At 45.3% G+C, this 13333-nt stretch overlaps 1 protein-coding gene across 1 annotated transcript in view; it reads right to left on the reverse strand.

Moving 5' to 3' along the window:
- itga11a (integrin, alpha 11a) overlaps positions 1-13333 on the reverse strand; it is a 44937-nt gene that overhangs the window by 24970 nt on the left and 6634 nt on the right. Inside the window, 7 exon segments of the mRNA XM_048263777.1 lie at positions 3-147; positions 491-639; positions 832-959; positions 1121-1235; positions 1552-1643; positions 2171-2280; positions 12498-12609. Coding sequence (XP_048119734.1) covers positions 3-147; positions 491-639; positions 832-959; positions 1121-1235; positions 1552-1643; positions 2171-2280; positions 12498-12609 — 851 coding nt within the window.

Raw genomic sequence — 13333 nt, forward strand, 5'->3', positions numbered from 1 at the left:
ACAGCAATAGCGTAGCGGGTAATGCCATCCTTCTCGCTGTCCTCAATAACCTGCTGCAAGTCAGGGCTGTCATGAGACTCTCCATCTGTGATCACAATCATCACCTTCTTCGCCCCGCGCCGGCCGCCCTTCTTGAATGCTTGTTTTCTGCGGGAGTGGAAAAGATACAGAGGAATGCATGAGAGCCCCAGGACGCCGAAGGGCCACATAAATCTCTTCAATAACAAGAGCTAATACTATACAGTGGGTACATAAATCCCACAAAGTGAATTTTCACAGCTGTGTTAATTCAACAACAACATCCATCAACTAAAATTAACGTGGACATTATAGCATTTTATAGCAGGTATGCTCCAGTGGAAACACACTAAACTTTGCCATTGCTAGTGCAATGATCTTCCAGTTTAGTAACAGGTGCTCTAAAATTGTAAATGGCTCTGGAAAGGGATTGGTTGGACTGTGCTTCATTCTGAAAGGGGATTGGCTGTACCTTGCTTCGTTGATGCCCAGGGCAGTGTTGGTCTCCTCACCCCCACGCTGCTGGATCTGTCGGGCAGCCCTCACCACATCCTCGACTGAGCGATAGTCGCTCAGGCTGAACTCATGGACGACCTTCTCACCGTACTGCACCACCCCAACCTGGGCAATATTCAAGTAGTTCAAGTAGACCAATAAACACAAATCCTTTATCAAAAGGCTGCATCATGATTTAGAGAGGTGGGGAAAGAGGTCAAACTCTACAGCATTTTCTACGCATACAGTATATATTGAATATATTTCTATTGTATTTCTATATCTACATTTCTACTTATTTCATGAACTATAGCCTACCTGAATCTGTCCTGGTCCAATGTAGAATTTTTGTAGAATGTTTATGAGGAAATCCTGGACTTCATACCAGGGGTAGATGGAGTTTGATCCATCCAGAACAATCACAATGTCCATGTATGTGTCGCACCCTTTGAGAGACAAGTGCCTTTGTGAGCCAAATAACATTAACATTTGCATATTAAGAAATTACCTCATGACAATGAGGAGGAGTTAACTAATAGTCAGTTAATGCAGTCCAGCATGTCATTTGGATCCTCCTAGTTAAACAACAGGTTTGTGTTGGGCTTACTTTGGAAGGCAGGGGCTATGGCCCGAGAGAACTTAAAGCTTGCGTTGACTCGTGAGCATATTCCTGTGCTGTAGTAGGAGCTCCCACACTCATGAGCCCAGAGAGGACCACAGGCCTGGAACAAGGTCAAGACAAGGTCAATAAGGTTAAACCTATGCACACCTCAAGGTCAAACCTCTGTATAAAACAGGAAGTAACTGTTCTGTTCTCTACTGACATGCATCCCATGTGCATATGCATTACTTTTCGTATTATACAAATGAGCCAGTATACAGTAGGATGTTTAGTGAGGTTTATGCAGAATTAATTTCTTAGTACATGTTCCAGTGTACTTTGCGCAATTGTTTCATGCCGTCCTGACACGTCAATAAGTTATGCTCATAAGGTTGTGGAGATGTGTCAAATGTCTTACAGGAGAACTGTGTACTCACCACAAAACTGTTGTCTTTGGGATTCGATGCAAGTGTCATTCCCAGCCTCATCTTGTCTTTCTTTTCAGACACATTAGTCAGAGATATCCTTCCTTAAACAACAAGGGATAGTGTAAATACACAGCAACCCACTCCTTGGCTGGAGGAGCACAGCTGAGGCTCCGCGAGAGGCCAAATATGTTTCTGAACACTTCAAACCAGCCCCCCCCCCCTCTTTCCCCACCCCTCTCATATCCTGTTAAACTCTGACAAAGATCGGTTGCATGGAGCTTCCATGCCAAGACAGAGTGTTTACACTTCATGCAGTTGATTGTCTCAAACAAATTCCTGTTTCTGCATGCAGTGTATGTGCACTCCACATGTGACACCTGGCTGAGCAGAGACTGCACTGTAAACTCTGAACAGGTGGAATCTTTGATGTTGGGTTGCAAGTATAACTGAACCAATGATGCTCATGTGTGATTGACAATTTTTTTGTTAACAGTTTCTCTTATAATAAGTTCCTTTACTTAAGATTTTCCTCAATTATATGGATCACAAAACATGTAAAAGTTTCATTGTCAATAATTAGTAATGGTATGGATGGTTAGAGATGTCTTGTTCAAATAGGAGACAATACCTAGGTTGAGTTTGGTGCAGCTGCCATTAGATCTTTTGCTCAGTGGACACTTGTAAACATCGCCTGTCTGGTGAGGTCCACTAGTGTCAAATGGAGCACCAACCAGTAACCTGGAAAGAAAACAACAATTGAAGAACTCAGTGAGTAAACAGAAACCCGCTGACAAACTCACACGATCAGAAAGCACAAAGCACATAACAGAATAAAAGAACCAGAAATGAGGAGGAAAGTGATGCGATGATGAATGTGAGAATGTTTGAGATGTTTGAGCAGACGGTGCAACAGACAGAATGAGACAGAGCACTGGGAGCAGTAGGGAGCAGCCCAGCCCAGTCCTGGCGTTTGAACAGTTAGCATGTTCTTTATGGAGCATGTCTGGGACCCACAGGACAGTGGCTGAAGCTGTTTAGTATGGTCACTGACCCAGATCGGTGTCTTTATAAACACCGCGATACCCCATAGCCTAGCCAGAGGCTGCTGATTGGATGTGATGGGGGTGAAGACAGTCCAAAGGGGACAGAAATCTAGAGGCTGCTGATTGGATGTGATGCTATGAGGGTGAAGCTACAGTCCAAAGGAGTTGGACTTGGGAAAGTAGATTTCATTCCAGTCATTTTGCCGACCCGGATACGATATGGTAAATAGTCAATGGAGGATTCTTGACAGTTATGATATAGGATGTATTGGGCATTATGCGATTATATTGGGCATGATTCTTTCACAATGACAAGACAACCCTTGGGAAAGCTAAAAAAAATGTCTTCACATCAGGTTTTGTCTTTATGCCAGGCCAGAATCCTCTCATAAATGTTAGTGGGTTACCTAATACCGTGCATGCTGACTGCAAATTTCACCATTTTTGTCATCACTCTGTGATCTCGGTCTTCAGGAAATAATAAAAAAAATTAATGAGCAGTTATAATGAGCAGTTAAGTAGTATCTTTTTATTTATTATTTCAATTAAAGCAGAACAGAATTCTAAGAATATATTAATTTAACCAAATGTCTATGCATTATAATAGGCTACAGTGCAGTGTATAAAGCATGTGTGTGGTCAGTTCCAGATTGCAGTCTTCAAAATGGAGAGCCTTTCTACACCATACTTCCCTACTGCTGGCTCTGTAATAGACTTCTGTGTAATAAGCAGAGTGGAGACCACATACTGCCACATCAGTAACACGCCGATCCTCAGTATAATCAACACACAAATAACATGATGATTCAGCTTTTACGCATGCTCTGTGGGACATTTAAACCCAGCTCCAGCCAAACAGCACTGCCAAGAAAAAAGGGCTAAAATTGCAGTTGCGTGCTGCTCACCCAAGCCAACAGTAGACACAAGGAAATGCACAGCCCACGCCAAATGTCAGAGGTTAATGGACTACACAGGAGTCCCTAGGACTGGCAGGGAGCACAGGAGTGATACCTGATACCCATTTATCGCAGAAACAGACCAGCTCACCACTGAATCTCCAAGGTCAGCCAGCCACCCCTGACATACAAGTCATGTCTCTATTCTAATTCACTAATCTGGGGTTCTACCAGTCTACACGTTTTTGAGATGTCCATAACAGCTTCTATGTTCAACACTTTGAATGTGCTGTTTTCAGAAGCTTTGATTGTGGTGGTCAGAGTCATCTTGTCTTAGTAGAAAGGTGGACTCATCCAGCGTTGTCTGGCGAAAACGCACCTGCTGCAATATCTTTTTCATTTTCCATTTTACATTACATTACATTACATTACATTACATTACATTTGGTTGACACATTTTTTTAACCAAATTTTTTAAAAAGCAATTCTCTCAACAATTTTAGGACAATTTAAAAACGGTAGAGTACATTAAGAATAAGTGCATCAGTGGGTGCTGTTTTTAAACAGTTAAGTGTCAGTTCAAGATGGGTGGTAAGTGCTAGGATCAGCAAGACTTGTTGTAAGTGGTGCTATGAGAGGAGATGTTCTCTAAAGAGCTGGGTCTTCAGGAGTTTTTTGAAAATGGAGAGGGATGTCCCTGCCCTTGTAAGAACTGGCAGTGTGTTCCACCAACAAGGAACAACAGATGAGAAAAGTTTGGATTGGCCTGAGCGTACCGGTGGTAGAGCTAGGAGCGCAACGTTCTGGAGGTGGCGTATGTCTGTATGGCATTCAAGTAGGTGGGAGCAGAGCCGGAGACTACTTTGTAGGTAAGCGTTAAAGCCTTGAATTTGATGCAGGCCGCCATAGGTAGCCAGTGTAGCTGGATGAGCAGCGGGGTAACATGTGCCCTTTTGGGTTGGTTGTAGACCAGGCGCGCCGCCGCGTTCTGGATCATTTGAAGGGGTTTCACTGTGCAGGCTGGGAGACCTGTCAGAAGGGCGTTGCAGTAGTCAAGTCGTGAGATGACTATTGCCTGAACCAGGAGTTGGGTAGCATCTTAGCATCTATGTTGTAGAGTGTGAAACGGCAGGACCAGGCGACTGAGGCAACATGATCTGTGAAGGGTAGTTGGTTGTCGAGAACAACTCCTAGATTTCTTGCAGTCCTGGTAGGTGAAACAGACACGGAATCAAATTTGATGTTGATGTCGTGGTGTAAGGGAGGTTTAGCTGGGAGGACCAGCAGTTCAGTTTTTGAGAGGTTCAGCTGGAGGTGGTGTGCCTTCATCCATGTAGCTATGTCTGACAGGCAATCCGAGATCCGTGCTTAAACCAAGGGGTCATCAGGTGGAAAGGACAGATAGAGCTGTGTGTCGTCTGCATAGCAGTGGTATGAAAAGCCATGCGAACGGATAATCTGTCCCAAGGAGGTGGTGTAGATAGCAAAGAGAAGGGGGCCCAGCACTGGGGGACCCCTGTGGTGAGATGGTGAGGTGCAGATAGCTGTCCAAGCCATGATACGTTAAACAAGCGTCCTGTGAGGTAGGATTAAAACCAGGAGAGAGCAGAACCGGAGATTCCCATGTTAGAGAGTATAGAGAGAAGGATGCAGTGATTAACCATGTCAAAGGCAGCCGATAAGTCAAGAAGAATGAGTACTGATGGCCGAGTGGTTGCCGTGGCTTCTTTTAAGGCTTCTGTTACAGACAGCAGAGCCGTTTCGGTAGAGAGGCCGCTTTTGAACCCAGACTGATTTGGATCCAGAAGGTTGTTCTGTGAAAGGATTTTCCCCTTCAGCACCTGAGAAGTGTTGCCTGTAAAGTTTCCGGGAAGTGACCTAGCGAGACCTGGCGAGACTGCCACCTAGTGATAAACCCACGAAAATAAATGGCCTGGTTTTGAACTGACGTGCATGCGTCACTGATTCGACCCAAAGCGGCAACCATCATGAGTTTTTCATGAGTTTTTCGATTTGTCATCTATTTCAGTTCTATTAATCATAGAGTTTTCAAAAGCGCACATATGATGTGTTAGAGTGACTATTTTTATAGTGTAATTTAAAAAAAAAAAGCTAAAAACGCAATATTGCGTTTTTGGCACTCAACGCATAGGAACAAAAAACTCAATATTGCATTTTTGGCACTCAAAGTGTTAAGCAGAGACTTTCTAATGGACACAGAACTCAAAAATCCTCCATAGAAATGCATGGGGTTAGTTTGTAACACCAATATGGCTGTTGTCTACACATATCCCGCCCCTTCCACAGCAAAAAAGTCAACATGTGAATACATTATGCCAATCATGTGGTGTCTTGTGAATACATCTTGCCAATCGGGTGGTGTGATCTCGCGGCTGGAGCAAGGTTGGTGTCGTGAAGCCTTGCACACGCGCATTTCTGCCGAAATAGATGCCCGAATAGTGCCCAAAAAGCATTACAATATGGCCGCCGAGTGGAGGAACTTGCCTAAAAGGACTTTGGTTTAAGTCAGATGCGTGTACAGTATATATCCATACATCTATAGCCTATTTCTAAGGTGCAGGACTCCAGGTATTGCTACTCCAATGAAGCATGTCATTAAAGTGATCTAATTCCCCCCACTCAGCGACCATCTTGGTAACACACTTTGGGCAGTTATCAGGCAGCTATTTTCCTATTCAAGTGAATGGGGAGGCATCCGTAAGGGAGGTCATAAGACATAAAAGTACATCAGGCGAAACTGTGTTTAAATCTGAATTGAACGATATAAATGTCTCGACCCAAATCGCTAAAATAATGCTAAAAGGACAAATGTGGTTGGTTACTTACATTACAGGAAGGGGCAGGATATGTGGCATTACAAACTAACCCCATCCATTTCTATGGAGGATTCTTTGAGCCCTGTGTCTCCACATTAGAAAGTCTCTGTCTAAGTCTATTAAATGATGCCATTGCACTTGCAGAGCCATGTTAGGGGACTACTAGCCTACAGACATGGAAGGCGTTGTTGCATCCAGGACCTGCCAGGCCAAGGCGCTGGAAGTGTCTCTGGAAATGATTTCCAGTCGCGGTCGCCTTCCCAGGGCCAGTATTTTTATTGCCATTAATACTGTGATTATTACCGCCGCTACCAAGATGTCTGGCGTGCTGGGAAGGGAAGTTCAACCGAGGACAGGTTTACCTGAGAGAAAAGAGGGACTATTGTTGCTTTGCCTGTGGAGAAGACATCTACAGAATATTCCAGGCGGCTGTCAGAGAAGCTGCTAAAACAATCAGTGTCAGACTCATTATGCTCTGCCATTAGCTCGTATAGCATCATTGTGGATGGCACTGAATTAAATATCCTTACTTATACAAGGCACCAACCAGTTCTCTTTCTCTTGCTCTCTCTCTGCGCGTTGGCATTCTAGCCTCCGGGTTTGTGGAAAAGTCTTCCGAAAGCTGTAGCCATTAATGTGCCGATGTTTTTCGCATTTGGAAAAGAAGAGGCTTTGGCTACCATACAGAACACCAGCTAAGCATTTAACATGTGGGGGTGTAGCTTTAATGGCAGTATTTCATCTCATTCCAGGTAGAAACAGAAAGTTTATCACATTCCAGACCACACATAGGAAAAATTCACGTCCTTCAAGGAATACAGCACCCTGAAAAATAGTATGATCACCAAAAGAAAGAAACTGAACTGCTTATTCTGCTTCAAATAGCTTCCTGACAGCATATGTTTTACTCCAGTTAATATTCGGTAATTCTTTCCCATTTGTTTTTATTGGAGATGTATGTACCCTTTCATTGCACTGGTATATTTAATGAAACCTGGTTGCCGTTTGACAGACAGCCGTATTTCTGGCTCACGATGGAGCTGTCCAGAGGCCCCCCCATGGGTGCAGGCTTCCAGGGACGCGTGAGCAAGCAGAGGTCAGGTCCCAGCTGGAGAGGCACTGTGCCACCTTATGAAAACAAACTTGATGGAGTCTGTTAGATATGTGGGCCAAAGGGTCCTTGACGGACCACCATCTCTGCTTGGCTCCCGTCGCTATGTCATACTGTATTATCCGGCCACCCAGGCAAGAGATTTTGGCATTTCGCAAAAGTGACGGCTGGAATGCCCAGACTGGAGTTCTACAGAATGCACTGCACAATTGCACATTCTCAGAATAGTTACATCAGTGTTTTATCTCCTGCCAATATAGTGTGAGAGGAGAATGTCACACTAACCACAAGACCCGTGAAGAATACCCTTTGTGACCTGACCTCTACAGACATGCAATGCACCATTGTCCCACTGAAGTCAGAAGAGCATCATCAACTCGGCTGATATACTGCCTGAGACAATGTGCAGAAAAAAAACAAGCCATCGCAAATACATTTTGTAATGCTACTCCACAAGAACCTAACCAGTCTCAGCTGTGACTCCATGCCCATATAGAAACTGCAGTCATAAAAGAGCCGTTTATAGAGTCTTTCTCAAGCTGCTATGAACTCAGATCCAATTCCTATCCAAATACCATGCTGGGGCAACGTTAGAGGAGAGTCTATGTGAGCGTCCACAAGACGACTCTACTCCAGCACGAATTCCAGTGGGCTAGGGTAGTAATCACAGTGATTAAAGTTCTTAACGCTACCTACGTATGGCCTCAAAGTTGTAGCTCTTGGAGAAGTGAAATTACATCTCACACATAAACAAACACCTCAAACAATCACAAGAGTGAGAGTGACGTTAGAAGTGCAAAGCAAAAAAGAAAGCCAATTGTTTTTTTGATTTTGAGTTAAAGAGCAGATGCAGCTCCCATCTCCTTTTTCCAGGTCAAGAAGACCAAAGGTGACAGGGCACCGGTGGACGGACTGTTAGCCACAGGAAAGCACTTCCCCACTTCAAAGGGTGGAGCATGGAGCCCAAGTCCTGCTGGCCACCATCAGACCACTAGATTCCTAGGATAACCAACACATTCATCACTCATGAAAAAAAAAAAAAACCCCTTTCTGAAAAACAGCCAGAAGTGAGCAGGAGTGTTACACAAAGGCGGCTGTGTTAGCACAGGGGCCTGCTTTCAACATCACAGAGCCGAGGCCACCGTTCAGGTTACAGGGTCTGATATGCTCACATAGTTCACACAGGCAAACAGCAAGGCCAGTGAGAGTGAAACACAAGGGGACAGCCTTTACTGACAACTAGCACAAGTGGAACACTTATTTTTGTGAGTAGATAATTACGGCTTCATTTGAAAAGGTTTTTATTTTATTTTCCAGTCATTTTCAGTCTGAGGCATTTCATAGGAAGCTGCTGTATATAAATCAGAAAAAAAATATTGAAATTAATTTGAAATTGAAATTGAAATAAATCGTGCAAATAACTTGAGCACATAGGGTTCCAAGTGTTAGCACAGAGGCAAGCCCCACAAGAAATGTGCTGATGTGGGTTAAACTCATCGAGCATGACTAACTTTGGAACGTTTCTGGAGTGATCTCATGAAGTTGGCCGGTCACACTGGACCTGAAATAGACCAGACTGCACTTCCACACCCACATCCTGACAGCCAGAGAAACGCAGCGCAGACGGAGGGAGCAGCGACCAGCCGGCCGGCCGGCTCTCGGCACACTCCCCTCAGGTCCAGGCACTCCTTGGCCTCGCAACGCATAGCCACAGCTGACTCAGCTGACAGAGCCAAACCCCACCCCAGCCCCCACCCCTCTTCACTCTGTCCTCTCCCCTGCCAATGCCTGGAGGTGGTGGTAGAGTAGAGGTTAAGGAGCTGAGGTAGCATGCAGTAGCCTGAAAGTTGTGGGTTCAATTCCCGGCTTCCCCCATTGTGCCCTCGAGCAAGGCACTTAACCCCAAGTTGCTCTGGGGACAATGTGATCCCTCGTAATGCAGTTGTCTGCTAAATATAAATGTAAATCTACACTCTGCACCCTTCCGCTCCCCCACCCCACCATATCCACTCCTTGCTCTGCCCCCGCCCCCATTCACTCCTCGACCCCCAATTCACTGCTCGCTCTGCTCCCCCCATATCCACTCCTTGCTCTGCCACCCCCCCCCCCAATTCACTGCTCGCTCTGCTCCCCCCCCCCCATATTCGCTGCTCACTTTGCCCCCCCAATTCACTGCTCTCGCTCTGCCCCCCATATTAAGCTGCTCACTTTGCCCCCCCACATATTCACTGCTCGCTCTGCTCCCCCCCCCATATTCACTGCTCGCTCTGCTCCCCCCATTCCCAGCTCTGCCACCCGTAAATCCTCTCAGGCAGCAGCAACTGAGACATATTCATCGCCCCGTCCGTCTGCACGCCATGGCCCGAGAGCGCTCGAGAGGGGACCCAGAGGATGAGGAACTGGCTTGGCCAGGGTAAGTGGGTCAATATTGACTTTTACCTACACCACAGCTCAAATAAATCTCATTTCGATGTCCATCCTCATTTGGCCGTCCCTGTTTGAGACGAAGCCTGCAGACGCAGAGGCAGTGCAGCTGGCATCGTCTTTAAATCATTACGGCTTTATTATTATTCCCCTCCATGGAATCTGGTGACCCCCATGTCCAGCATGGCAGAGCTTTTAAATGAAATAACAGGACTTTTAAATGAGACAAAACCGTATGAATGGCTCAGTGTGGTATCCCGCATGACAAACAGCTTCAACAGTCAGAACAGATATATCAAATGTACCCTGCAGAGGACTGGGAAAACCTGGTCCTGTGGAGAAGCTGACTGGAAACGGAGGCTGTAGGCCTCGGCTGGAATGGAGGCCAAAGTCGACACACTCCTGTAAGTGAGAGGGAACTCCCTACGTGTCCAAAGACACTTCCCACATTAAACAGAGAGTGAAAACACAGACAAACAACCTGAAGTGACTCCCTGGATCGCAGTCAGAGAACGGCTTGAAGCAGCCCTTAATAGACTCTCACCAGAACAACAGCTCTTCTCAGCCAAGGGCAATAAAAATCATCTAACCAAAAGTCGGCTCACAGTTCATTGATGTGCATAATTATGAAATATGTGAACACCCACACACATGTGCGCATGCGCACGCACACACACACACAGACACACACACACTCACAGAAAGACAGATGCAGTGATATAGATATTGAGAAGAAGTACCCGCCACTCATTATACACAAAGACACATAGAGATATTATAGACTTTGAAGAGTAACACACACATATTCACATTCTGAATTGTGAGATGCCAAGAGCATAAATATATGATTTTGTTTCTTTTCTCCCCACACACAACCTATAACCCTCTCCTCTTCACTCTGTCTGCCCCAGGACCAGTGCTCTAAACAGGCAGGGAGGCGTTGGGACTGTGGCTGCAGACAGCGGTAACACACACACACACACACACACACACACACACACAGTGGCTTTAGACAGCTCAGAGAGTAAACACAGCTCTGGCCTATGTGACACTCTCTGTCTGGGTTGGAAATGTGACTAATGAACACAGAGGCTCTGTTGGCTGGACTGTCCCAAACTGTGTGTGTGTGTACAGTATGTGTGTGTGTTATCTGTCCTGTGGCAGAGTGGTGAGAATCTGTGAAGCATCCAGGACAGTTTAGAGGGAGACACAAATAAAGCTGATGTTTATCGGGTATTCAGTGAGGAGTGAGGAAAATATACACACACACACACACTCGCACGAACACACACTTGAAAAATTTCCTCTAGCTGACAGATTACTTCCAGATGCTCCATGAATACAGAAGGCCATAGAGGGGGTCTGTTTGGCAGGCTCTGCTCTCCAAAAATATTTATTAATTTATCTGAACATGGGCAAAGCTATGTCAGGGATTTTGACTTTATAATAAAACATAAAATCTCTTATGTGTTCTACTACAGTATAATACATATAATCACTGTTTAATAAACAGCATAGAAAAACATTATTAAAGAACACATTTCACTATCATAAAACATAACCTTATAATCTTATAAGGATGTATGTCATCGCGCATGAATATCTACTTTTGTTGTACAAGAAAATGAGAAAATAAATTATTGATAAGAAAGAAAAAAACTCTTCAGTGTCCTGCTGCTATGTCCAACTTTTCTACTGTTTTGTATCTGACCATGATTCTCTTCTCTGGGCTCTCAGTGAAGGCGGTCACATTTTCTTTTCCTCTCCTCCCCTTATCTTCCCTGCTTTGCTCCTTTGTCTTGTCTAGTCTACTGTCTCATACTTTGAGAGACACTTTCTGCACTGCTCTCCAAACTAAAAAAATCATGGATTTGATCAACTGGTCTCTCAACGCAATTGACTGAAAAAGAATGTGGCTTTGAGTGAGATGTGAGGGGATGATTGAGCTGTAGATTCACATGATGTAGCACAAAATATGTGGAGTTAGGAGAGCATGTGTGTGACAGGGACATGTCAAGAGGATGCCTGATCTCTCTCTTTCTCTCTCTGTCTGTCTCTCTCTTTCTCTCTCTTTTTCTCTCACACACACACACACACACACACACACACACACACACACACACACACACACACACACACACACAGCTGCAGGAGTAGGAGGACTTGAGTTGGGCAGTGCTCCAGAGGACCCTGGCCAGCTGAAGTACTGAAGTTGCCAGCGACAAATCCCTATCATCGCCGTGCCAACAGCAGCAAGTAAGCAGAACTATGAGGTAATATGACAGATGACAAATGTCCTGGGCTTTCCAGCCTCTCATAACTGATTTGCAGCCTCATAAGCAGCTTCTCACTGTACAGGAGACCCCCAGATCCTCTCGGTGATATCTAGACAGCGTATCTCGCAGTCTGTGTCTTATTCCCAAACACTGGTATGTCTATGTAAATAGGAAATGGACTAGTGGGACAACACAGACTGACCACAAGAAACTGTTTATTAGCAACGACCACTAAATCCCACTTACGCCAATAAGAGTCTGTGGAAAAGTCTCTGTCTCCTTGTCAAGTCTAAAAGGGATGACCATAGTCAAGACAGAAGAAATAAGTGAAAGCAGAGAGTTGAGGGTTGAGTAGAGGGACTGCTTACCATTTCTGCCCTCCCGCGACGTGCTGCTGCACCGTGTAGCCAAACTGCGCCTGCTTGGAGCCCTTGATGATTTTGTGGTTCTTGGTGTCGATGTTGAAGCTGTGGAGGGCCCCTGGAATCAGACACAATGAGTTAAACACAGACCATCGGCAGCGTGTTTGGACAACAGGATATATTTACTGGCTACAACGACTGGCTCCAAACGCCAGCACTTCACTGATGACCCGAATCACAGTGGAAAGATTTCATGGTGGTTAACTGGAAAGTTTTAGCCAGCCTGTCTGAACACATGCAGAGTGTTAGTGTTAGTTAGTGGTTAGTGGGAGGCAAAAGTGCCCGCTACTGACGAGTATAACCTCAGTTCGCTGAACGATTGGGACTGGTATGTGATCAGCTGGGTCTCATCTGTCTTCATGCAGATGTGTGGATGGAGGAGCCAAAGGCAGATAGGTAGCCTGACTTCAAAGAGTAAAAGTCCTACCACACATTTGTTCCAACCATTCACTAAACCTTCTGATCAGCACAACTCTTCAGCTAGGTAGGTCAACTAACTAGTGAAATCACCTGTATTAGGTGCACAGGTAGAGCCAATAGGAGGATTTTTACATTCTGACGCCAGGGTCATCTAGCTCTGGGCCAGGAATCCATACAGCTGTGCATGACGAGTAGGTGTTTATTTTAGGACATGACCACCACACCATCACACACGGAACTCAACTGGTCTTCAGGACCTCCGAAATCCCCCACCTGGCCCTGACTGTCTTGCAGAGAAACAAACACTCCCACGGAGGTCTTTCGGCAAATCGCCTGAGTGATTATTGTCCCCGTTTCCCCCT

This window comes from Alosa alosa, chromosome 14, assembly GCF_017589495.1.
Source record: "Alosa alosa isolate M-15738 ecotype Scorff River chromosome 14, AALO_Geno_1.1, whole genome shotgun sequence".
NCBI lineage: Eukaryota > Metazoa > Chordata > Actinopteri > Clupeiformes > Clupeidae > Alosa > Alosa alosa.